General features: G+C 49.3%; 6 protein-coding genes across 6 annotated transcripts; all 6 read left to right on the top strand.

Moving 5' to 3' along the window:
- Positions 1-1,614: 1,614 nt before the first annotated feature.
- T069G_06085 (carbamoyl-phosphate synthase L chain, ATP binding domain-containing protein) lies at positions 1,615-5,904 on the top strand (the record flags this gene model as incomplete). The annotated part of the gene is made up of 9 exons (XM_056173295.1): positions 1,615-1,762; positions 1,864-1,884; positions 1,943-1,950; positions 2,130-2,167; positions 2,253-2,284; positions 2,352-2,471; positions 2,537-2,598; positions 2,691-5,735; positions 5,797-5,904. 9 exons carry the CDS (start codon positions 1,615-1,617, stop codon positions 5,902-5,904), a joined length of 3,582 nt encoding a protein of 1,193 aa, XP_056030153.1.
- Positions 5,905-8,896: 2,992 nt separating this feature from the next.
- On the top strand, positions 8,897-12,931 carry T069G_06084 (uncharacterized protein; the record flags this gene model as incomplete). The annotated part of the gene is made up of 8 exons (XM_056173294.1): positions 8,897-8,975; positions 9,033-9,528; positions 9,628-9,867; positions 9,928-10,460; positions 10,548-11,120; positions 11,184-11,760; positions 11,839-11,936; positions 12,024-12,931. 8 exons carry the CDS (start codon positions 8,897-8,899, stop codon positions 12,929-12,931), a joined length of 3,504 nt encoding a protein of 1,167 aa, XP_056030152.1.
- Positions 12,932-14,635: 1,704 nt separating this feature from the next.
- Positions 14,636-15,369, top strand: T069G_06083 (uncharacterized protein; the record flags this gene model as incomplete). Its single annotated transcript, XM_056173293.1, has 3 exons — positions 14,636-14,692; positions 14,805-15,050; positions 15,160-15,369. 3 exons carry the CDS (start codon positions 14,636-14,638, stop codon positions 15,367-15,369), a joined length of 513 nt encoding a protein of 170 aa, XP_056030151.1.
- Positions 15,370-18,508: 3,139 nt separating this feature from the next.
- Positions 18,509-19,188, top strand: T069G_06082 (chitin synthesis regulation, resistance to congo red domain-containing protein; the record flags this gene model as incomplete). The annotated part of the gene is made up of 2 exons (XM_056173292.1): positions 18,509-18,675; positions 18,807-19,188. 2 exons carry the CDS (start codon positions 18,509-18,511, stop codon positions 19,186-19,188), a joined length of 549 nt encoding a protein of 182 aa, XP_056030150.1.
- Positions 19,189-20,150: 962 nt separating this feature from the next.
- T069G_06081 (cadmium resistance transporter domain-containing protein) lies at positions 20,151-20,966 on the top strand (the record flags this gene model as incomplete). Its single annotated transcript, XM_056173291.1, has 1 exon — positions 20,151-20,966. The coding sequence occupies one exon, from the start codon at positions 20,151-20,153 to the stop codon at positions 20,964-20,966; it is 816 nt and encodes a 271-aa protein (XP_056030149.1).
- Positions 20,967-23,307: 2,341 nt separating this feature from the next.
- T069G_06080 (uncharacterized protein) lies at positions 23,308-25,033 on the top strand (the record flags this gene model as incomplete). Its single annotated transcript, XM_056173290.1, has 3 exons — positions 23,308-23,501; positions 23,569-23,818; positions 23,879-25,033. 3 exons carry the CDS (start codon positions 23,308-23,310, stop codon positions 25,031-25,033), a joined length of 1,599 nt encoding a protein of 532 aa, XP_056030148.1.
- Between the last annotated feature and the right edge of the window lie 161 nt (positions 25,034-25,194).

Raw genomic sequence — 25,194 nt, 5'->3', positions numbered from 1 at the left:
TTCTTGGCTCTCCCGGTGGATACGAATCTGGTTAATGTAGCATCTCGCACCGTCCGCTAGGCCGGGTATTGCGCAGATTTAGTTAATCCAGGACAGCCGCAGAAAAAGAGCAGCAAAGACAATCCCGCTCTGGGGACTGAAGCTTAATATAACAGCGCCAAACTTGTAAGAGGCTGCGTTATCCCGGCGGGCTGATTGGCCAGAGGGAGAGGCTCCGCCCGTTTGAGCTGGAATTTGGTCGAGCTAATGGTGATACAAGTTGGTTTTAGTTGGTAACGATCCAAGCTTAGGGCCCCCATCTGGCGGGAGGAAAATCTGGTATGTAATGGGAATGACTGCACTATGGCTTTGGTAGGGCATGATAAGATGAGGTGAGTGTAAGAAGAGGAAGAAGAAAAGACCAAGTTACGAAGAGAGAGAAAATTGTAAAGAGCCATTTTCGAGCCACACCCTCAATTGCCACATCCAATACTCCCTCTGTAGCTAATTTTTTTTTCTTCTTGGCTTCGGGTGGGCGCATAGTTTTGGTTTGACAGACAGCTCCCCCTCTTCTCCTGTATTGTACGTCTGCTTTCAGCCAAGCCTCTTGGTAAAACAATATGTTAAACACCAAATGTCTGTTCTGCTCCTTGTCTCACCGACAGGTCCATCAGCTGACGAGGCGCCATGGAACAGTTGAGACAAGATACTTGCTTGCTTGATCCTTTTGTCCATCCAACGCCGTGCCGTCCATTTTGCTCCAACGCCGTAGCCGCCATATTCCCAGATTTCCTGCCCCCCTCCTCCTCACACCTTGTACCGCCAATCTTGGCCCAGGTCAAACGGGCAAGCTATAGCGAATAACGTAAGGACGCATCTGCCCCAGGCCATGTGTTTGCGTGGGCGAGCCAGAGTGGACTAGGTAGAGAGTGTCTGTGTCACATCACGTCAGGATGGTTGGCGTCTCAGTTGCTTGCGCTCGGTCCACTCTCGCTCCTGCTCGCGCTGGCTCGGAGATTTTGGCTCTGGCTTGCCGCGGGAGATCAAGATCAATACTATCCATCCATTATTGACTGCAGCGGAAGTGGTCTTCCGTTGTCTGTTTCACTCTTTGTGCTGTTGGATACATGTACACATCTCTAGGCTTGGTAGGGAGAGTCATTTGATGCTTGGATTACCCAGCTCAGCAGCCACCTTGATAGCCTCGGCCACCAACTTTAGACTTAGTAATGGAACATCTAAGGGAAGCACAGTGTCCAGTAAACTTGTTGAGCTTCCATGTCACAACTCCCGCCTGCACCGATGCAATCAGCGTCACAAGCCGCTGAAGCTTTGACTTTCCGGCGCTCGTCGCTCAACTGTGACTCGAGACCCCGCCCCCACTTCAACAGCACCAGCACCAGCACCAGACCTGCAGACCCCGCCAGCCCTTCCAAGTTAAGTTCCTACCCCCAAACCGAAACCAAACCGGCCGAGCTTGTGGCTTCTCAGTCTTAAAAAGCAGCCGATCCGGCCATTTCCCTCGAGCTATCTTTTTGCTGAGCTGCTCTGTTTTCCCTCTTTTCCCTCTCCTCATATCCTCTTTCTGGGCCAGTATCTTTTGATTTTTCTTGCTTGCAGCGGACTCTGCCCACCATGGCCGGCACTCCGTCTCCTCACCCTCAGCAGGCGCTGACCTTCAACGATGTCTTCGAGGACGACGACATCGATGAGCCCAAGGAGGCGCAGACCATCCACCACATCCGCGCAAACTCCAGCATCATGCAACTGAAGAAGATTCTCGGTGAGTCGCAGCCTTCACAGGTGCTCCGCCGGTGCCAATTGGCGCAAGACCGAGCCGACAAGAGACTGTTACTGACCTGTGACTGCTGCTGCGCTGAATAGTTGCCAACCGTGGTGAAATCCGTAAGTCGACAACCCCACCATGGCCTGTCGCGTAACTCCTTGCTAACCCCTCGCGCAGCCATCAGAGTACGTTTGAACCAGAAAAAACAGCTTCGACTCATGATTATTCTATACTCCCCTCTGTAGCGACGCATTTCAGTGGTACTAACGCGCATTTGCGCATCGCGAATAGATTTTCAGAACAGTCAGTCGTCCCTCTGTCCGCCGCTGCCGCAAGAAATGCAAATGCTTACCCCTCCTCGCAGGCCCACGAGCTGTCATTACACACAATCGCTGTCTTCAGGTGAATAATGCGAAACTCCGATGAAACAATCCTTGATGCCGTCTTGAGAAAGGCTAGCTGACCTTTTCTTTTTTCCCCTCCAAAGTTATGAGGACCGACTCTCCATGCACCGTCAGAGTATGAAGACCTCTCCTTAGACGTGCCCCGCGCATGCTCTGTGCCCTGTACTAACTTATTTTCTCAGAGGCCGATGAAGCCTACGTCATTGGCAAGCGAGGCCAGTACACCCCTGTCGGAGCTTATCTCGCCGGCGACGAAATTATCAAGATTGCCGTTGAGCACGGCGCTCAGCTGGTTCATCCTGGTTGGTTTTCCTTCATTCTTTCTTTTGAATTTTTTAAAGAATATTTTGGTGCTAACACCATTCAGGATACGGTTTCTTGTCCGAGAACGCTACATTTGCCCGCAACGTCGAGAAGGCTGGTCTTATTGTAAGTCTTTGACCTGCATTCTATACCTACTTTAGCCGCTTCTAGCCATTCTATTATCCTCAAACTCAAACTGACTCTGATGCTCATTATAGTTTGTTGGCCCTACTCCCGATGTCATTGATGCTCTTGGCGACAAGGTCTCTGCCCGCAAGCTTGCCATTGCAGCTGGTGTCCCCGTCGTCCCCGGCACTGAGGGCGCCGTTGAGAAGTACGAGGAGGTCAAGACCTTCACTGACAAGTATGGCTTCCCCATCATCATCAAGGCTGCCTACGGCGGTGGTGGCCGTGGTATGCGAGTTGTTCGCGATGCCGAGAGCCTGAAGGAGAGCTTCGAGCGAGCCACTTCCGAGGCCAAGACTGCCTTTGGCAACGGCACCGTCTTCGTCGAGCGATTCCTCGACAAGCCCAAGCACATCGAGGTCCAGCTGCTCGGTGATAACCACGGCAACATTGTCCACCTGTACGAGCGTGACTGCTCCGTCCAGCGTCGACACCAAAAGGTCGTCGAGATTGCTCCTGCCAAGGATCTTCCCTCTGAGGTCCGAGACGCTATCCTTAACGACGCCGTCAGGCTGGCCAAGTCTGTCAACTACCGCAATGCAGGCACTGCAGAGTTTTTGGTCGACCAGCTGAACCGCTACTACTTCATCGAGATCAACCCCCGTATTCAGGTCGAGCACACCATTACTGAGGAAATCACCGGCATTGACATTGTCGCTGCCCAGATCCAGATCGCTGCTGGTGCTACTCTCTCTCAGCTCGGCCTTACCCAGGACCGAATCTCCACTCGTGGTTTTGCCATCCAGTGCCGTATCACCACCGAAGATCCTGCGGAGAACTTCCGACCAGACACCGGAAAGATTGAGGTCTACCGATCTGCTGGTGGTAACGGTGTTCGTCTTGACGGTGGCAATGGCTTTGCTGGTGCCGTCATCACTCCTCACTACGACTCCATGTTGGTCAAGTGCACAGCCCACGGAAGCACTTACGAAATCGCTCGCAGAAAAGTCCTCCGTGCCCTCATTGAGTTCCGTATCCGAGGTGTCAAGACCAACATCCCCTTCCTGGCCTCTCTTCTGACCCACCCTACCTTTATTGATGGAAATTGCTGGACGACTTTCATCGACGATACCCCGCAGCTGTTCGACCTCGTGGGCGGCCAGAACCGTGCACAGAAGCTGTTGGCTTATCTCGGAGATGTTGCCGTCAACGGCAGCTCTATCATGGGCCAGATTGGTGAGCCCAAGTTCAAGGGCGAGATCATCACCCCCGAGCTCTTCACTGCCTCTGGCGAGAAGATTGACGTCAGCCAGCCTTCCCAGAAGGGTTGGAGGAAAATCATCCTTGAGCAAGGCCCCAAGGCTTTCGCCAAGGCCGTTCGTGAGTACAAGGGCTGCCTTCTCATGGACACCACATGGCGAGATGCCCACCAGTCTCTGCTGGCCACCCGTGTCCGAACCATTGATCTCCTTGGCATTGCCAAGGAAACTAGCCACGCACTTGCCAACCTCTACAGTTTGGAGTGCTGGGGTGGTGCCACCTTTGATGTTGCTCTGAGATTCCTCCACGAGGATTCATTCGACCGTCTGCGCAAGATGCGAGAGCTGGTCCCCAACATCCCCTTCCAGATGCTTCTTCGTGGAGCCAACGGTGTGGCCTACTCTTCCTTGCCTGACAACGCCATTGAGCACTTCGTCGAGCAGGCCAAGAAGAATGGTGTCGACATTTTCAGAGTCTTTGATGCCTTGAACGACATCACCCAGCTCGAAGTCGGCATCAAGGCCGTTCACAAGGCTGGCGGTGTTGTTGAAGGTACTGTTTGTATCTCTGGTGATATGCTCAACCCCACCAAGAAGTACAACTTGGCCTACTACATGGACCTTGTCGAGAAGCTTGTTGCCCTCGATATCCACGTTCTTGGTATCAAGGATATGGCCGGTGTGCTGAAGCCCCACGCTGCCGAACTCCTGATTGGAGGCATCCGCAAGAAGTACCCTGACTTGCCAATTCACGTTCACACCCACGACTCTGCTGGAACGGGTGTTGCCTCCATGGTTGCTTGCGCCAAGGCTGGTGCCGATGCTGTCGATGCCGCCACCGACAGCTTGTCTGGAATGACCTCCCAGCCTAGCATCAACGCCATCATCGCCTCTCTGGAGGGTAGCGACCTTGACCCCGGTCTGGACCCCAAGCAAGTCCGCGCTCTTGACACCTACTGGTCTCAGCTGCGTCTGCTCTACTCTCCCTTCGAGGCCCATCTCGCTGGACCCGATCCCGAAGTTTACGAGCACGAGATTCCTGGTGGTCAGCTGACCAACATGATGTTCCAGGCTTCGCAGCTTGGTCTTGGATCCCAGTGGCTCGAGACCAAGAAGGCCTATGAGCATGCCAACGACTTGCTTGGCGACATTGTCAAGGTTACCCCCACCTCCAAGGTTGTTGGTGATCTTGCCCAGTTCATGGTGTCCAACAAGCTGTCTCCTGAGGATGTCAAGGCTCGTGCCTCTGAGCTTGACTTCCCTGGCTCGGTGCTTGAATTCTTCGAAGGTCTGATGGGCCAACCCTACGGTGGCTTCCCCGAGCCTCTCCGCACAGACGCCCTTCGCGGACGCCGGAAGCTGGAGAAGCGTCCTGGTCTCTACCTTGAGCCCATTGACTTTGTCAAGGTCAAGCGCGAGATGGGCAAGAAGTTCGGTGCGCCCGTCACCGAGTGCGACATTGCCTCGTACGTTATGTACCCCAAGGTCTTTGAGGACTACAAGAAGATCACAGCCGAGTTTGGCGACCTGTCAGTTGTGCCAACTCGATACTTCCTTTCTCGACCTGAAATTGGAGAAGAGTTCAACGTGGAACTCGAGAAGGGCAAGGTCCTCATTCTTAAGCTTCTTGCCATCGGTCCTCTGAGCGAGCAGACTGGTCTCCGCGAGGTCTTCTTCGAGATGAACGGCGAGGTCCGACAGGTTACTGTCGCCGACAAGCAGGCTGCTGTTGAGAACATTAGCCGCCCCAAGGCTGATCCTGGTGACTCCAGCCAGGTCGGTGCCCCGATGTCTGGTGTCTTGGTTGAGCTTCGTGTTCACGAAGGCTCCGAAGTCAAGAAGGGTGATCCCCTTGCTGTTCTGTCAGCCATGAAGATGGTACGATTCCTCCTTGCCCCCTTTTAATTGCGTGAAAGAATGTTGCTAACAGTGATGATAGGAAATGGTTATCTCAGCACCCCATAGCGGAAAGGTTGCCAGTCTGCAGGTCAAGGAGGGCGACTCCGTCGATGGCTCAGACTTGGTGTGCAGAATCACAAAGTCCTAAGTTTGTTACAAAAGTGCAAGTAGAAATGTTGTCTGAAATTCTATGGTGCTTCTTAACGGGATGTTTGGACCGGGCAAACAGGTAAAAAGCAAAATACTTCCCTAGGAATAGCAGAATTGGCGTGTGGTGGAGAAGAAATTGGTTATCAGCATCGTTATTCAGTATGACTATACAAGCTATGAAATAAAGTTCAGTTAAATTATTTGGCTCTCCATTGTCTCCCTGACAAAAGAAGATGTGTTGTACTTGGCTAGAGGTCAAATAATGTATGTCATGAAATGGCATGTGATAAATAAGAACACGAAGAAAGAAAAGGGAAACAAGTATGTTGAAGAGAACCTGGATTGTCCGTCTCTTTCAATAAAGTCCGTCTATAGCTCTCTACTTGCCCCGCCTCTTGAAGGTGAAGAAATCGGGATCGTTGTACGATATGGACGATAAGGACAACACAAGATGACGCGGTGACTCGATGGCGATGGGTGGCGATGTGTTGCTGTTGAATCTTGGACAATGTTTTCAATAGGGAGACAAACTAGCAGGTAATAGGGGGACTGTATGGCTGGACGATGGCCTGGTTGGTATGTCATTACGCTAATAGCATATGGTAGAGCAGAAGTAGTGGGAATAGGAAGAGATGCAGGTCTCTCGTGGGCGAAGGCTTGACGTATTGTGGGTGAAGAATATGGGGTCTCTGGGTATGGAGTGGGCTGTCGAGGGGGCACTGGTGATGATGAGAAAGTTGAGGTTCGCTTCTTCTTGGTGGGGAGGAGAGTGTCGAGGTGGTAGCGTTGGTTGTTTGCGAGGGAGCGCTCTTGGAAGGATTTCCATGCACTAGAGATCTTTTTTATGATTTGGGAGGAGAGGGAGTTTAGTTTTGACAGGGGAGTTGTTGGGGTTTGCCGAGGAGGTGGGTTGGGGACGTTGTTTGGGGGTTGTCTATGATGAGTCCTTGGTTGGGTGGGCATGTTTGCCGCTTGTGATGTGGATTATGGAGGAGAGATTTATGGCTATGGTAAGTTTTTAGTCTTCTGGGATGGATTTGGTATTGGGCTTTGGGTGTGTTCTTGAGATTTGTAGTGTGGAAATGGAGATTATGGTTTGGTTATTTCAAGGGCTCTTGTGTTTGGGTGTGTTAGGGGAAGGTCCAGAGGAGGTGGAAGGTTGTCTATTTGTAGTTGTTTCAAAAAGGTTGTATTCACTCTACATAGACGTAAGGTCATTGAATAAGGGGTTTAGGTAGTAGATTGTAGAGGTTGAAGTGAGAGGTTGAAGTGCGGACGCACAGTGTAGTGAAGTTGGTCCTTGATTCTCTTGTGGTGTTGTATTACATACAGCGCGAACTTCCCTTTACTTGCCGCCTCCATCTGGTTAACTTTTCCGGTAGGATTTATATGAGCATCTTCACGCGCCTTCATCAACTTGGCCTTTACGAACTGGGATAAGCATTCGTGTTGGCCAATTTACTTGAAGCAAAAGAGTTATTGAAGGAATTTGCTAGCCAGCTCCTCGAGTTGGTTATACAGCGTACCAGTGACTGATACTTATCTGGTTCGTCAAAAAAGTCCCGTCTTTTATTATCACTACTGGTACTCTCCTCTACTATCCCTACTTTTTGCTACTATTTCTACTATCTCCTACTATCTCTACTTTCTTATACTACCCCTACTGTCTTCTGCTATCCCTAATTTCTTCTACCGTCTCTACTTTCTTTTATTACTCTTTCCCGTACTCGTATCCACTAGATTTGTGACACGGGATGATGTACAGCCAACTGTTCAAACTCATATGTGGCATCGGAGCCCATTAGAGAATTACCGGTACGAAAATAGAGATTGTGTTCTGAAAAAGAGAAGAAAGTAAATAAACACTACATAGAAAGGCGTCCAAACGGCCAAAGATTATTTGGCGGGCTCACCCTCTTTGCCATGTTTTCCATTCTCATTCTCATTGTAATTGTAGGTGATAGTGCATTTGGAATGGATTTGCTTCACGACTCGATGGTTGGTTTGTCTACAGATTTTGATTAGAACTTATGAAATGCGGGCAGTAAGTGAGCGAGAAAAAAATTATCGCAATGGGTACCTAGTAAAAGCAAAGTCATGTCCAGCCTTGTTGTCCATTTTGCTGCAGCGTACTAACACTCTAGAACAGCTGCAGACGCTCAGAGTACTACGGAAAAGATGGAAGGACTTGCACTCATTGAAAATTCGTTCAAAGGCAAAACTTGTCGAAAGTGCCAGCAACGTGATCACATTGCTAAATTTTGTACCAACAAACGAGTTCGGCTTCGCAGAATGTTATTTGACAAAGCTTCTAAGGTGTTGATTTGAGGCTAGATTTATGGAGGGAATTACTACATGTACCTAGTCAGCGCCCCAGTGCTTAGATACATGTGCACGGTTCTTCAAGTTTTTGCTACTATCGCTATTCTTCTTTGATATATACCTCTACTATTACTACATTTTTCTAATTTTGCTACTATTGTTATTTTACTCTAGTATCTTCTACTAATTTTTTTCTCTAGTATCTGTTACTATAGGTATATCTCTCCTGTTTCTAATAGTATCACTTACTATCAGATGAGGTAGCTCTGAATCTGAGACATGGGATGCCGGATAGTAGACTTGAAGTTCTGGCTAGTATTTTCCCTAACGAACGGCGCATTGAGACCTAAATTGATTACTCCCACAGATATACGTACTTTCTGATGTGATTATGGACTATTGGGCCAGTCATAAAGTGTGAACCCTGGCCTCGCATATTAGGCTATTGGGCAACTGATAGAGTACTGCATGGAGTATTGCTGCCCAGAGTACATGTATTGCTGCCCGTCCGAATAGCAAAAATGTACCGCTACGGCAGCAATATTTATTATATAACTTTTCATTATACTGCATAGTTAATCTACGATTGCTTTCTTCTTTGATTGATAATCTCTTGACTTTTAGCGTCTCTTATATATGTCAATCTCTCCTAAGTGCTTTGGACTAGCATGGCCAAGGTGATTTCGGACAACATCTTTGGGAACAATACAAACGTCCACCAAGGCGACAACATCATAAATATCTCCTGTTCGTATTCCGGTACACTTTAGGGTCACAATGTTCGTCTTATTAACTTTCAAATAGCCTATTCTGGAACAGGACAACTGAACCTTGAATACCTTCCAGCCAGCTTCAACGATGCGAACAAACAGCATCTTTCTATGTGCCTTCCACATACGCGAGAGCAGATGCTCCGTGACATTCGGACATGGATTGATGGTAATAGCGAAAAGGGCATTTATTGGCTCAACGGCATGGCTGGTACTGGGAAAACCACCATCTCCCTAACGATCGCTCACGAGTATCATCAAAAGAAGCGACTGGGAGCAAGCTTCTTTTTCTCCAGAGGTGGCGGTGACCTCGCATCAGCTAAGAAGTTTGCGCCTACCGTAGCCGTTCAGCTTGCAGAGAAATCTCCAGAATTACGACGGCTTATTTCGAATGCCACAAGGTTGAACCCTCGAATCGGTCACCTCAATCTATACAACCAATGGGAGAAGCTTGTTCTAGAGCCTCTAGGCTTGTTGGAGTCGAGCTCCGTCCAGCAGCCGCTTCTTATTGTGGTCGATGCTCTTGACGAGTGTGACGATGAAAAAGATATTGGAATGTTAATTGAGTGCTTTGCTAGCACTTTTGCAAATGTCAAAGGGATACCAATCCGAATATTTATTACAAGCAGACCAGAACTTCCGATTCATCTTACATTAAGTCGCGTATCTATTAATTTACATCACCACTTTACCCTTCACAGCATTGAACAAGCTATTGTGGATGGCGATCTGAGAATATACTATCAGCATCACCTATCGCAGTTATCAGAGCGATATATGTGGAATCAACACATTATTCTTGAGGATGTGATTCGATCTCTTGTGGAGAAAACTCATGGATTATTTATCTATGCCGCCACAGCCTACCGGTTCATCAAGGAAGGGGGCATAAACTCAGAACGACGGCTCCTAGATCTCTCTGCTTCTAGATCTTCTGCTTCTGAAGCAGAAAAAGAACTTGACAACATTTACACTACAGTGTTAGAAAGCTCGTTCAGGACGGAACTGTCTTCTACAGAAGCTAGAGAACTACAGCCTGAGTTTCAGAAAATAGTTGGGTCCGTCATGGTGCTATTTGATACACTGGCCTTAGACGACCTTGTTGGTATTATCAACGGGCAAAAAGACAGGGTTGAGTCAATGCTCAACAATCTTAGGTCTGTCTTAGATATCTCAGAAGACGACAGACGCCAAATTCGCATCCTCCACCCCTCTTTCAGAGACTTCCTCCTTAACCCTGAGAGATGTTTTCACAAAACATTTAGAATTTCCGCTAAACAGTTGCATTATGAGTGGTTCGAACGCTGCTTGGCAATCATGCATGGTTCTCTACCAAAAGATATTTGCAAACTCAGAAATCCAGCTTCCAAGGCACGAGACATTACCAAAGATCAAGTGGATAAATGCATTTCATTCCCAATTCAGTATGCCTGCAGATACTGGATACAGCATCTTCAGAGAAGTGGGAAAGACTGGGTGAATCATAGAGGCATGAAGAATTTCTTTTGGACGGACTTTCTTGGCTGGCTAGAGGTTCTTTCTCTGTTAGGTCGGCTATCTGATGGAATTAATCTGTTGGCAGGCCTTGAGTCTTGGCTACACGACACATCAAAGAAGAAGAACTTCCAAACCGGCGCTCAGAGCCAATGGAATATGATGGGCTGGTTTACTAAAAATATTGCCAACCATGCAGGCGATACTTCAATTTCACAGAGCCTTGGTATGCTTATACACGATGCCAAGCGGTTTGCCTCTCAGCACAGTGGTATTATTGAAGAGACGCCGCTGCAAATATATTGCTCAGCATTAATATTTAGTCCTGAGCAAAGCCTCATCCGTCAACGCTATCATGCTGAAATTCCAAGCTGGATTATTCCCTCCTTTAGAAGGCACAGCACATGGCCCAGATATACGCAGGCCTTGTGGCACACACAACCAGCCCGTTCACTTGCATTCTCGCCCGATGGCAGTTACTTGGCAGCTGGATGTGAAGACGGAGCTATCTGGCTCTGGGACGCCGTAACAGGTGCAAAGCAGCGCATCCTTAAGCAGCATGGGGAGTCAGTTAATTCCATTTGCTTTTCTCCCAAAGAGGAGCTCATAGCCTCTGGGTCAGCTGATGGCACGATTATATTGTGGAACTCTACGACTGGCGTAACTCGCCGCCTCTTGACACTTGGTGAAGATATCTGGAAAGTTGCGTTTTCACCGGATGGCACCTCACTCGCAGCACTCTCTGGTCGAGGGTCTCGCACAGTACGCATGTGGGACATCGCGAGCCATACAAAGCAATGGACCTGGCGCGGCGATCACGACGCAGACATCTCATTCTTATCCGATGGCGCACACATTGCCTACAGCAGCTACTCCGTGACCGGCCTCTTAGACTCTAAGACGGGGAAATCCGTGTGCATTCTGACTGACCGTGGAGGGATAGTTTGCTCTTCTAAACTTCAATCTGGCAACCAAATGGTGGGCCTGAGAATATCCTGTGATATTGAGCTCTTTGACATTCAACCGACCGTAAGGCGGCGATGGCACTCTAGACTTGGCTTTAACCTTGACGCACGTCTAACTTTTTCGCCTGACGACCGGATCCTCGCCGCGAATTATGGACACGACATCGAACTACTGGATACTGCATCTGGCCATAAAACGCATACCATAAGCTGCGACACATATATGACAAGATTTGCATTCTCGGCAGATGGATCATTCATCGCATCAACCTCGATGGCCAACATCATCAAATTCTGGGACTTGTCTGCGAGTAGGCAGCAGTCCGCCACCGATTCCGTCTTTTTGAAGTCTTATATCACTGCGATATCTAATTGCGCCAGATTTGTGGCGCTGGTGCCAAAAGACCCCGGACTAATTCGAGGCCTCTTTGAAACCCAGGTGCTTATCTGGGACACCCAAGAGATGAGGATGAAACATAGTTTCCGCATCACAGTGATATCAGAAATTCTTTGTATAAAATTCTCGCCCAATGCTCGCTTTATAGCAATATACTGGTGCCATGAAGAAGTCGTTGACTTGTTCGAATGGGAGTCGGGAGAGAACGTCCTCACAGCCACCGGGAGCAATTATCATCCACGTATTGATACTCTCAAGGACAGCCCATTCTCCCCTGACGACAGTCTCCTTGCACTCTACACCGAAAACAGATTTACTATTGATATACACATTTGGGATATACGAAGAAGAACCGTCACCCGCAAAATCGAGGGGAGTAATCACTGGGTGGCATTCTCGCAGGATTCTAAGCGCATCGCATACCTGATTTCAACATCCCGGATAGCCATGTTCGATCTCAAGACATGGGAACGTTTGGCTAGTATCGAGGTAGATAGAGAAAAAACAAGGTTTTGTTGCTTTGACAAGGATGATCGACTTGTTTTGTTTTACGCTGCGAAATCAAAGGGTCCCGTTCAAATGCAAATTACAGGTTACCATACGGAAACAGTCTCGCGTATCATCCAACTGGATCACGTACCCTCGCACATCCATTCTTTCAAACCAGTCCCGGCTGCCAACGTTGTTATCGTACAAGTGGCTGATAGATGCGAGATCTGGGATTTGGCAACCGGCTTGATGATGGGAAGTTTTACAAATATTGGGGGCCTGGCATATAGCCAGCTGCTTCCCTGCAAAGCTCACTTACGAATAGACGGGGTTATAGTGCCAGTTTCGAAACCAGAGCCATTGAGCTGCTGTTCTCACAGGCTATCGCTTGACGGCCTTTGGATCAAGCGTGGCAACGAAAAGCTGGTGTATATACCTCCCGATTACGCATCGGCTCTTATAGCTGTGGGGTGCAAGGGCGCTTCCTTTCTGCCATTTAAGAAAAGGAACTGGAATATTTTCCGCTCCAACTCGAAACTGATCAATACTTTGGAATTTGACTTTTCACGCAACCAAAGCTATATCTAATGCTGCGCGGCTTTGGCCAAGGAAGGCTAGATAGAAGAAAATACGTTGCTACTTGATGCTTTCTCTAATTCTACTGGTGTCTTGAACTCTTGCCGTGTGGCTTCTTACGCTGATGTCAGCCAGCAAGACATCCGATCGGGCGCCGCACAGAAAGGTCAAGATGCAGTGAGGTGAAAATGAAGAACCGGTTTATGCAAAGAAAATGAGACCATGTACCAACAAGTAGGTACTAATGCAGCATGCAGGCATATCTTGGTTCGTGAGGGGGAAGCTCAAATGTTGTTCGACCGGACCGGATAAATGGACGTCGTAGGGCACTTGTACCAGCTTGGTAGCAGCAGTACTAAGAAGCTACCTTTCTCCGCGTCGGCCGTCAGTTGTAGCGCCCGGGTGGATGGGATGGATTTGATGGGAAAACGGAAGAAATGGAAGATGCGCGCGCGCAAAACAAGTTGAGCCATCAAATGTTAACGCAGACAGACATGATGGCTTATCAGCTAAGGTTTGCATAACGGTTCAAATCATCTCGTATGTTATCTTCATGTTGTCTTTATGTACATGCGCAGGGTAGCGGTTCGTACCTATTTCTGTACAGTACAGTACAGGTACCGGCAGGTGGTCTCGTGCTCTCAAGTACTTCCATACTTCCGCCATCAGCACCAGCATCAGCATCAGCATCATATCAAAGCGGAACGGAGGGATTATCCCGCCATGCCCGTACATGCAAGGGCCCCTGAAACTTTGCCCGTTATCGGTCAGACTTTTTTTGCTGCCGTTGACAAGTACGAGTTGACGAGGTATGGACGGTACGAAGCAGGAGTATTACGAAGTACATACGAGTATAACAGGCAGAAAGATTCCCGCGTTTGGTGTCTAAGCTCCCTGCCGATTAATCCATCCTTGCGCTTCCCCGTAAGCTGGGGCTAGTAGAAACCCTGCCAATTCATAGGACGGCAGCTGAAGAGATCGGGCCTATGGAAGGAAAGGGAAGCAAGGGGGAAAAGGCTTGCAGAAACTGGGCGCAGTACAATGATTGGAGGTGCCTGATGGATATCTACTTATAGTACATAGCTGATAAGAAGTTGAAACTAAAACTAAAAGAAACATGTACGAGGTTTGCATCCCGATCTCAGTTTGGACTTGAAACCTTGAATACGGAAGATGCCATGCCCACGCGGGATTTGTGGAGCCCTGGAGACGAGCTTTAGCGGGCTGCAACAGCGCTGGGGAGCCCCCGCAAAAACACTCAGCGAGCCTCCAGTTTTCCAGTTTTTGCGTCGTAGCGCCGCAGAATTTGATGAATTCGGTGGCAATCTGCCGGATCCCCGCTTCCAGGCTTCTGCTTTCAGCACCTCTTGGCTCCTCTGTGTCTTGACTTTTCTCGGCCATTTTGGCTTCTTCTCCTCCTCCTCTTCCTTGATTTCTTCTTTCTCCCTCATTCATCCTCGCTTCTTCCACCTTCCTCAACAGCACCGCTCCTATCGGCTTTCCCTCCAGTGCAGTCGCAGATTTTGCACCTCGCCCACGCTCAGTTTTTGAACCCTTCCCAGCTGCTCCCGGCCGCACACGCGATCTTACTCGTTTATGCGCCTGCTAGGAGGAACTCGAATCTGCAAACTCGCCGACCGCTGCGCTCCATACTAGATCCCTCCCGCCGAGACAGAAACAGAATTATAGAACACAAGAGAGGGAACTACTATCAAGATGGAGAGCCTGCAGCTGTCCCAGGTCCTCGCCGACTTGAGCAATCTCGGCGCAGCTGTATGTCTTACTTGCCATTGGCTTACCTCTTCCCAAACACCACCCGCATAAGAACCTTTCTTTCTTTTTTTCCTTTTTTTACCGTTTCTGACTGTTGTTGTTTCAATGATAGGAACCTGCGGCCGCTGCCGCCATTGTCAACGCCAACCTCCCCGTCATCCAAACCGAACTCATTAAAAACGACAGTCATGCATCTTCTCAGCAGCAGTCGAGGCCATCGTCCGGCCTGAGGCGCGCATGGTCATCCGAGGCTGCTATGCAACCCAAATTCGACAAGATGGGGCGCCGCATTCTCATCAGCTCCCCCAAATCGGGATCTGCCGCCAATTCCACCCCCGGCACTCCTCAACCCTCTACTGTAAGATGCGCCACCTTTTGCTTGAGAATCGGAGAGAAAAAGTTTACAACTAGAGTTTTCCCCAATCTACTTGCAATGTATAACTAACCGAAGCTTGCTCTTCCTTTAGTACGATGACGATCTCGAGCGAGCTAATACCCTCATGGCTCTATACGACATCCGCGCCAAGCTCAAGCAGCAGGACAACAGCAGCCTCATGCGAGCGCGCGAAAAGATTAACGCTTTGGCTCAAAGGCAACAGGCCCAACAATTCGCCGAGCTCAATATGAAAAAGGCCGAAGAGATGCGACGAAACCGATATTCCTTCCCAAAAGTATAAAGTACTACGCTTTCGGCGCTTTCCTTTCGCCTCGTTTTGGTTTGCACACATAGCATAGCGCAAACCGTAAAAGCTGGCGTGGCCAAACGAAGGGTCCTTGAGTTTACATATGAGACTCATTTTGATACCCTTTCTCTCTAAATCGAGAAAACAAGGCGACGAAAGCAAATAATGATACACGTTTCTTAACCAACACGACCTACGACCTACGACCTAAAATTATACGTTATTCTCAATGATGAACGAGCAAGTCAATTTTGTACCGGTGGCGAACTGGGATATGGTTGACTTTGGAAGACGGGGTTTACTTCTTATACCCTCCTTTTTTGGTATTTTTGGATGATATTCTTGGGTTTTTGAGTACACGGCAAAAGGACGGTTTACCTGGCAGCCACTCTCCTTTACACAAGCGGAATCAAGCACGGAGTCTTGGGAGAAAAGGCGTCTTTGTCTGTCATGATCGCGCGCAAAGCCGACTATTGGTTTCTATATGCTTATTTTCTTTCTTTCTGTTTCTGTTCTTCTTCATTCATTTCTTTCTTTTCTTGAGAGAATGACGGAATGACCCTCTATTTGGTGGCATTTCTCACCTGGCGTGCGAAACGAGCACATTTGGAGCTCTTGTACGATATAAATCAACTAATACAACGGCATACTATCTCTAGCATTGAATCAACAAGCAAGATCGTGAATGCTACTTGAATGGCAGAATTGAGCATTATTAACCCATCAGAGCCTCGGGCTACCCCGCGTCGATGGATTCATCGGACAGTCTTGAGCCCGAAAAATCCGGACGGATGCAGCGGCATCAGACGAGGTGGGTTTGGAACATGTGCAGCGATGACTGCGTGTACCTCAACAGATGGCCTTTGCTTTCTAGGAGGTTCGCGGAGTAACTCTTGACGTGAAAATCTGATCGGAAAAGAAGGATACAAAAGACTGGAACGTAGGCAAGGCGAGACTATCAAAGAATGGGCGACTACTATTTCCTAGTTCGGTTCTTTGACAAAGGAAAGTTGTCCCTCCTTGGCAGAGCCGGGGCTTTTACAGAAACAGGAGTCGGCACATTCCTATTTCAACAATTACCCTACGAATAGGGTATGATCCGGGGCAGGCAGAACATAGCAATCAGATGATGAAGGCTGAGTACTGAACAATTTGACAAAAGGAGGTTGGGCTATGATGTAGATGGATGCGTTTACATCAACACGAAAACAGCTTGGTGTTGACGGCTTGATAGAAATGCGCCCTCTCCTGTGCCTGGCGGCCTTGTGCTAGTACCTGGTAAATGGGAAAGAGGCGTATTTGAACGATGAGCCTCTACAGTATACACAACGGACCAAAAGATGACAATGACCTGAGCAGAGCTGGGCAAGCAGAGCTGAGCAGAGGCGTGTTGGCGTATACGGGCAAGGCCGGGAAGGGCTCTTGGGCTCCTTGGCGGCATGGCTTAGGACGTACGCCAGGAATCGCAGTGCGTCATAAGCCGGGGTCGATGATATAATCACAGTCCATCCATACTATTGATCGGTCGCAGGCTTTAAGGTTCCGGCTGGCGATGGTTTTTATGGAGCAGCCTCGTTTGCGAAACGAAAAAAGCTGCCAGAAGCGATGGAGTGGAATTACGGAGTATATTTGCAACTGATGCTGGTGATGGGGGCTTTGGATAAAACGGATCAAGATGGAGAAACAGGGCAGAGCAGATGCAGCGAATATTTGTCATTGCATGCAGGGCTTAGCTTCCGACGTCAGATAGTCTGTACGGTAGAGTAGAATGCACATGCTCTGCTCTCTTCTTTCTAGAACCCTTACAGTAGAGTAGACTAGCATTCTGGTCGTATTCCCTATGCGGGTATTCCATGCGATTGCGTTTGAACAGCGCCACCCGAAATGCTGGAGCCTTGGCCCGCACTGGGGAGAGCTGTTTTCGCGGGTGGTGATTGGATGGGATGGAGAAGAAGTGGGTTCTGCACAGCCACCCCACGCGGAGTCGGACAAGAAAATAGTTGGAGAGAGAATGTGAAGAACTGGCAGCTTTCAACCTTATCAACGGTTCTACGGAGTACTGTACATACACACTAATGGGGCCGAGGTGAAAGTAGTGCGCTGTCAAAAATCTGGCAGCGTCGGAGCGTTTGTTGCCGGATGCCGTTGGTGGATATGTGTTTTGGAGTTGGTTGCACGATCGGATGCTTTTCCTTTGAGCCAAGCTCGTGTTTGCAGGCCGCTTGTGCGCTGTGGCTGGTGTGCTGGTGGTGTGAGATGCTTTCCATTTCTCGAGGGCAGTACCGGTACTTACTTTGCGATGGATGCTTGCAGCTTTTTGCTGGATGGGTGGATGGATGATCAAACAAAGGAGCAGCAATACTGTAAGGCACTCATTTGATGTGTAATACTGTAATGCTCTAGACATGGGCCCTTGGCAGCTCCTCCGTCCATCGCCGTCACGCTGCGACAGAAGCACCCTCAGAATAAGCACGCTAAGAGGGTCTGGCATCAATGCGGCGGGCAGTGCTGTAACTAACTCGTTGCTTGTCCCAGTGATGTGTGATCACTCCCAGTGGCGGGCTGGTGCGGTGGCACTGCTGCTGATACTTGGAGCAATCCAAAAGTCCGAACGGATTTTAATTCCATATTCCAATGCCTTCCATTGCGATAAATACGCTCGCAGCTTCGTATATAATGCGACGGGTTTTCTTTCCTCTTTTTCTTCTATTCCTTCTCGCCCTTTTAGACTGCTTACAACACACTTACCTTACAACAAACCTTGTACTTGTACATACTCGCTCAACCTAAAATAAAATAAAAGAGGGGAACTGGCGCCGGGCTTCTGATTCACAGGGATTCCGCAACGTCATACAAGCCAAGTCACAGCTTTGTTGCTGCTGCCCACGCACCAAAAGCTTGGCCCCGAAAGTAAGACAAAAAGGACAGGACACGCGCAACGCAAGCAAGCCAACGAATTTTTAAACTTCTACCATCCATCCCTCGAACCGTTCATACACGTAACCTTGTTTTTATCTCTCTTTCTCCTCCTTTTTCTTCCTTTTCGCATCATCCATCGTCGACTTCTTCTATCGCTCATCGGAAAAGAAAGCGACCCTCTCTTTCTATCGCCTACCTACTACATTCTGCAGACATGGCCCCGACAATGGTGGACCTTTTCGCGCGAGATGACGGCTGTGGATATGGTTATTTCTTTGATGGAATCGGCTGTCGGCGCAAGAGTGGGTGGTACTTTTGGGGCAGATGGGTGCTCGCTGGTATCGCCATCGTTTTCGCATTGTTTCTCTTGTTCTGTTGCTTGTAAGTTGATTCCCCTTGGCTTCCTTTCATCATTCTCTCCTTCTTCTATTTATTTTTGTCTATTTCCTTTTTTTTTTCTCGCCCTTATCCATTCACGTATACTTTATTTGTACTAATCGCCGTCGTCGCAGGTGCATCTCAAGACGCAATCGCAGACGTGGTGTGACGCCCATGTACGGCACCGGCTGGTTGGGTGGCGCCCCAGCCCAAGGAAGTCGGCCCCATGGCAACAACAAGCACAACAACAACGGCTATGAGATGAACAACTACCAGTCTGGATACACCCAGGGCGGCTACACCCAGCAGCAGCCTCCCTACGGCGAAGGATACGGATATACTAGCCCTCCCCCGTATGGTCAGGCACCTGTGGGCAACCAGCAGACAGGCACAACGTTCCATACCAACGATGGATACATGACCGGCCAGCCTCAATACGGTGTTCAGCAGCCTCAGACCTCATACCAGCCCGACGGCCATTACCAACCTCCTGCGGGACCACCTCCAGGAAAGTAAAGCGTCGCGAATCAAGAGCTGGTGCAAGAGAGGCCAAGTGAAGAGGGCCCGAGGATGACTCTTTCACACACACAAAGAACCAAAAAAATTCACAAAGAAACACAAGAGAAAAAAGGGCATACAATGGGAATAGGATTAGTCCGGCGTTTCGGTAGGGACTAGGGGCCGGTGGGAGACTGATATCCAACTTTGCTTTTTTTGCTTTAATGGGATGAGAGAGAGGCTATGATCCTTGATGAAACGGCATATGCCTGGACGAATGCCTTATGCGACGGCGTTGAACTACTACTTCTTGGAGCGGCTGAAGAGCCTGAGCTAAGACTAGTATATGTCTTTTTTTTTCCTTTTTTATCTTCTTATTTTTTTCGGCCTGGTACATTTCTTTCGCATCTGATAGTCAAGTTTTAATACGCATGCTCCTAACAACGCTTCCATCTGCCGTGATGAATAGACGAAATTGTGATGCTCTCTCCAAGATACTCCTCACAGTGTCTACGTGTAAAAATGATGCAGCCAAGACTGGCAGTGCTCGGAGGCCTCTCTGCTGCACGGCAGCGGGGATTGCGTGCCAGTCAAAGGCCTATCAGATTAGATGTCCTTGGACTTGACGCTCTACAGATGCCGCATACTGCACATGTTTATTATTTTCTCACAGGTACCTATATATGAGTCTGTGCTTGACATTTACAGTAAAGACTGAAATAAATGCCTGGCTATGTGAGTATTGAACCTCTTTTCGCATAGACAGCATCATGGGGCTTGCAATGTAAGACGCTGTGTTTGGAGCATGGCAAAACTTAATTCCGCCGATGCCAGGAACCATGGCTGCGTGTATTGCATCTCAGAGCCCTATGCTGTTCCTTTATTGCTGATCAAATCAGCTCCGCCTGAGAACAACAACAGCACCATCGAACGATCGCGGTCAATTCATCCGTTGGGGGACAGCATCTGACCGCTCCACGATGCAGTTCGGCACAACAGTTGGAGAGGCTTGCGCCACATTTGCCATCACCAACATTGACGACTTGTTCGTTTTGGTCACTTTCAACGCCGAAGCAGCAACGAGCAAGGTTATCACACCTTTTCGAATAGCCCTCGGGCAATTCATTGGGTTTACTGTCATCATTGCTATTAGTATGATTGGGTTTGGCATTTCCATCGTACTGCCTCCTGAACCTATTGGGTTTCTTGGTCTGCTACCTATCCTACTTGGGATTTGGAAGTTTTGTCACCTTTTCTTCCCAGAGCCCGAGGAACACACTGAAATTAGCACCGCGGCTTTGATGAAGGGTATTTTGAAAGTCGCGCTTATTACCATAATGAACGGTGGTGACAATATCGGCACGTACATTCCGTTGTTTGCGCAAGTCGAAAGGGCAGCCATCGCAGTATACGTTGTCGTGTATTACATTTTGCTTGCTGTATGGTGTTTAGCTGCCTCCTTGGTTATGAGACAAAGACATGTTCTAGCCCTTGTGCAGGAATACATTGATTACGTTATACCGCTGCTCTACACTGGCTTGGGCATATTCATTATTGTCAAGTCTGATTGTTATCCGTGGACTATTCGACAGATTAACGATTCGACTGCTTCGGATCCGGGACGGGGGACTATGGCTGGTGTGACTACGTTTATTCTTCTGGCGGCGGCGTGTGCGATGGCGTGGGCTACGGTGGCAAAAAGAAAGACTCAAAGTACAGTGGACATTGATCTTACTAGGACAGACGGGACACCACTAGAAACTGTTACTAGAGATGCAGATGCAGACGCTCATTGATAGACGAAAACTTGGTACGATATCATGGTTAGGTAGCTTCAAGGAAGACGGGAGGCTAAATGATTGACAGCCGCAGTGTACTAGCCACATTACGCCACAGAACTGCCTATCCGTGGGAAAGACTTCGAAGGTTCTCTTTACAATGAAGCCTGGACACGGATTTCAATTATGGTCTGATGTCTCTGCCGCATTCAATACCCATCTTTTACGCTTATTACAAATTTTAATACTAGAGTTAGGCACCTGCATGTCCCAACCCACATTGCAGTGTATTTGGTGGCACTGGGAGCCTATTCTTATGATAGTGGAACTGCTGCAGGGGAAGACTGTGGCTTTTTTTTTTCAGGTTGTCTTTCTTTTCTTTTTTACAGCCCGTTCGAGACCTTTTTGACACATTCTAATAGGCTGGCCATGGGACGTGCGTGCCCAAGAATAGTCCGGGTCAGCGGGCCGTGAACAGCTAACGGCTGGAGGCTGAGAGCTGAGAATCCAGAGAGCAAAGAGGCTGAGAAATGGTGAGCTGCAGTGGAACAAAGGATCATGAAACGAAAAAAGCAAATCACAATTTGAATAGAACAAAAGGAGGGAGAACGCATATGGTACTGTACTCGTATGTTCAATAGAAGAATTGGTACAGTACCCAGAAAAGGAAAGGAAAGAAAGAAAAAAAGAAAGGAAAAAAGAGGGTCTGACTGTCAATCCCCACGACAGTTGATGCTAGCGGCCCCCATTGCGAATTGGGATCCTCTTGTCCCAATTACCGTTCTTGGCGCAAGGCCAGATTTTGACGAGGCAAGGGGAGGCGATCCGTGACCCGTTTCATTGTCCTTTTCTTTTATTCATGCTGGTGCGATGACGTTGATTGATGTGTGTCCCTTTTTTTGCCTTTGTCGATGCTTATTTTACGTGATGACTGGTGGAACTCATGCTTTTTTTCCTCTGCAAAGACGGGCTGAAAGCTCGGGCACAGGCGCACGGGTCGAGATTACGAGAGCTTCCGGGTCGGGTACCTGACTTCAGTGGACGCCAGCGATACAGTAGCGTGCTGGGGCTGCTTAGTGCGAGTACCTGTACCTGTCCCGCCTGTATAGCCTCCAGTTAGTGCTTTGCACCTCCACTGTAAGAGGCCCCAAAGTATCCAGTACGGGGCATCGCCGACGTCTCCAACCCGCCTGACAGGTACCGGTACCCCCGCGGCTCCTTCCCCTGCAAGGCACGTTCCCAGCTCCCTGCATTGCATATGCGTGATAAACGGCTGGAGCGACAGGTGCCCCTTCCCATGCCGGACATGCGGCACGATGCCCGTGGCCTCACTCCAGATTAATTTTCTTTTTTCTCTCTCCCCTGCTCTTTTGTCTTTTGGAAACCTTCTTGTTGGATCTTTTTCTTCCTTTTCACACACTCTCTCCCCCAACATCTTCGTCGCCTCCTCCCAGGCTTCGTTCATTCCTTTTGCTTTCTCGGGCCCCTGCACCAACGGCCACGTTCATTCTTTTTTTAGGAACTGGGATTTTTCGTCCTTGTTTCCGCCCCTCATTTCATCGTTACTGGGAAGGGAAGATTTGAAAAAAGAAACGACGACACCTTGACGGTATTACCAGCACAACGACGCACAACGCCAGAACGCGCGCGCGCTAAATCGACCCGAGCTTTTCGTCAGCGTTTTTGTTGGATACGACTGCCTCTCCATCTCGACGAGCGACGAGTTTTTGTTGCACAGCCCTTCTCTGCACACTCACCTCAAAGTTTCGCAATTTACGCGCGGGCCTCTGTAGCCAATCCTTCATTTTTCGGCGGTTTCGGACCACCTTCTTACGATCCTTGCTTTTGCGGAGAGGAACTGTGTCACGTCTGTGCTACGACACCTCTAGCGAGTTTTCGCCAGGGGTAACATTCACGTTCATATCGCTGTTGTAACAGACTACACAGCGTGCGACACCATTCTTTGTTTGGTTTTTTGACCAGAAACATCTTTCGATTCTGCAATTCTGCGACACCGGTGGTGTTTTGTGGAATTTACAAGTCGCACATCTGTTTAGATTTACGACTCTTTTCTATACTTCAGAGCATATTGCTCTTTTTATATTTCGACTCGCGAGAACATAGCACATCTGCATTATCACATCGATTAACGCATCGAATCCGATATCGAAAAGACCGAGCCGCTTTTGTGCTGCTAATTTCGCTTCCGAGACTCGCCAATTGGAGCATGACTTAGACATCCGTTCGCCAAAGACGACATCCATTACGAGCTACAGGTACTACCAACCTTATTTATACTCGACTGCATCCAGAATCAGTCACACTATATACATCAAAGACGCAAGTCGAAACATACACGATGCCTTCGGTCGATGTTGCCATGGTCCGAAGCCTTCGTGGCGGGCTGTGGGAGACCGTGGTGGACACTGTTGCAAGGAGCCTTGCTGCCCAAGTTATAAAACGAGATCTTATCTCTGATAGTGAGAACAAAGCCTCGGAAATCAAGCAAGCCTTTTCCAGCTGGGATGGCTGCATGGCTCACGTCTATTGCAAGTAAGTTGAACAGCTTCAGCATCCCATGACGGATCATCCATGAAAGCCATTGCTAATCGCTCAATAGGTGGCCTGCTATTGCCCTTATGATTATCGGTGGTCTCATCCTTCTCAGCATCGTCATCTGCATTGTCCGATGCACCTGCTTGGGCATGTCCTGCTGCTGCAGCTGCTGCTACTGTCTCAAGTGTTGCGGCAACTGCTGTGGCTGCTGCGATACCCCCGGTGGAAAGCCCCACAAGCATCTCGATGAACCATACAATCCCCAGCAATCTGGATACGGAGGATATCGCCAGGAGGCTCCCATGGCAGCTCATGTGCCGGCCCCCGCGCCCGCGCCAGCCTTTGTCCCGCAAGCTTCTCACGGACCTCCGCAGTACGCCGAGTTTGACGTCTCTAAGCATGATGCTGATGCCCTTCCCGCCATGCCAAGCTGGGAAACCGCCAACTCCAAGAAGATGGTACTCGAAGAGGAGGTCGAGATGGATGATTTGCCGCCGCCCAAGAAAGAGGCTCTCCCTCAACAGAATCAGGGCATGAACAGCCCCAGGTTCGGAGGACCTCAGCAGCAACAGCAGCAGCGACGACCCCCGCAACAACAGAGGGCTATGGGTAGAAATGACCCGTACAATCGGCAACAGACCACTTCCCCTGGCCAAATGAACAACTATGGCCAGCCTGCTAGCCCATACGGCGGACACGACCAAGGATATGGTGCTCAAAATCAAGGATATGCCGCCCACGATCAAGGCTACGGTGCTCATGATCAGGGTTATGCCGCTCACGACCAAGGTTATGGTGCTCACGATCAAACCTATGGAGCTCACGATCAAGGCTACAACGCACACAATCAAACCTACGGTGGACATGACCAGGCCTATGGCGCACACGACCAAGCTTACGGTGGACATGACCAAGGGTTCAACGAACATGGACAGAACTATGGCGCACACGATCAAAACTACAATGGGCACGACCAAGGCTACGACAACCACGTGGCGGATGGATACGGTGCCCATCAACCTTATGATCATGCAGCTCCTACCGCAGGCATGAGAATGAGCCCTATTCACCAATCGCCTACTTCCAGCCAGAATGGATTCGGCATCCCACGACAGATGACGCCAGGCCCGGCGCACATGCCGATTGCGCCTCAGGAGCTTGACGGACACACCTCGCCAGACCACTATGGCGCTGATCCCAATATGCGAAAGTCTCCTGGTCCCGGCCTGAACCAAAGACAGTCCCCAGGCCCTCAGAGTGACTTTGGCATCGCCCCGCAAAACAAGCCGGTCCCTTACAGGACGTATACTCCGGCGCCGCAGAAGGCCGCTACCGAAGCTCCTGTCGCTCCTCCTCCCATCGCCAACAATGGGGGATTCGACTTCAGCTCGGGCTATTCCCGTCCTCAGACCCGAGAGGGACCCAACTACGATCGCCGCCCCAGCGAATCTCACGAGCGTGAGGACCACGAGGGATACCCAGGCTACAAGCCCTACAGCCCGTCCCCTCAGAACTGGACCGGTGTCTAGAGAGCTTCTGCCGAATGATCGAATATTCATGTTTAATCCCGTTCTATCTGCATGACATGTATGTTGGTGTATCATATTCTGAGGACATTTTTGCGTGGCGTTTTTGAAAAAGGCGAATCAGCAGCCAGTTAGAGAGGTCAAGTGGTGTTTTTTTTCTCTTT

The sequence above is a fragment of the Trichoderma breve genome, chromosome 3 (assembly GCF_028502605.1).
Source record: "Trichoderma breve strain T069 chromosome 3, whole genome shotgun sequence".
Taxonomy (NCBI): Eukaryota; Fungi; Ascomycota; class Sordariomycetes; order Hypocreales; family Hypocreaceae; genus Trichoderma; species Trichoderma breve.
Note: the sequence above shows the minus strand (reverse complement) of the source record. Positions and strands in the feature narration are given on the sequence as shown.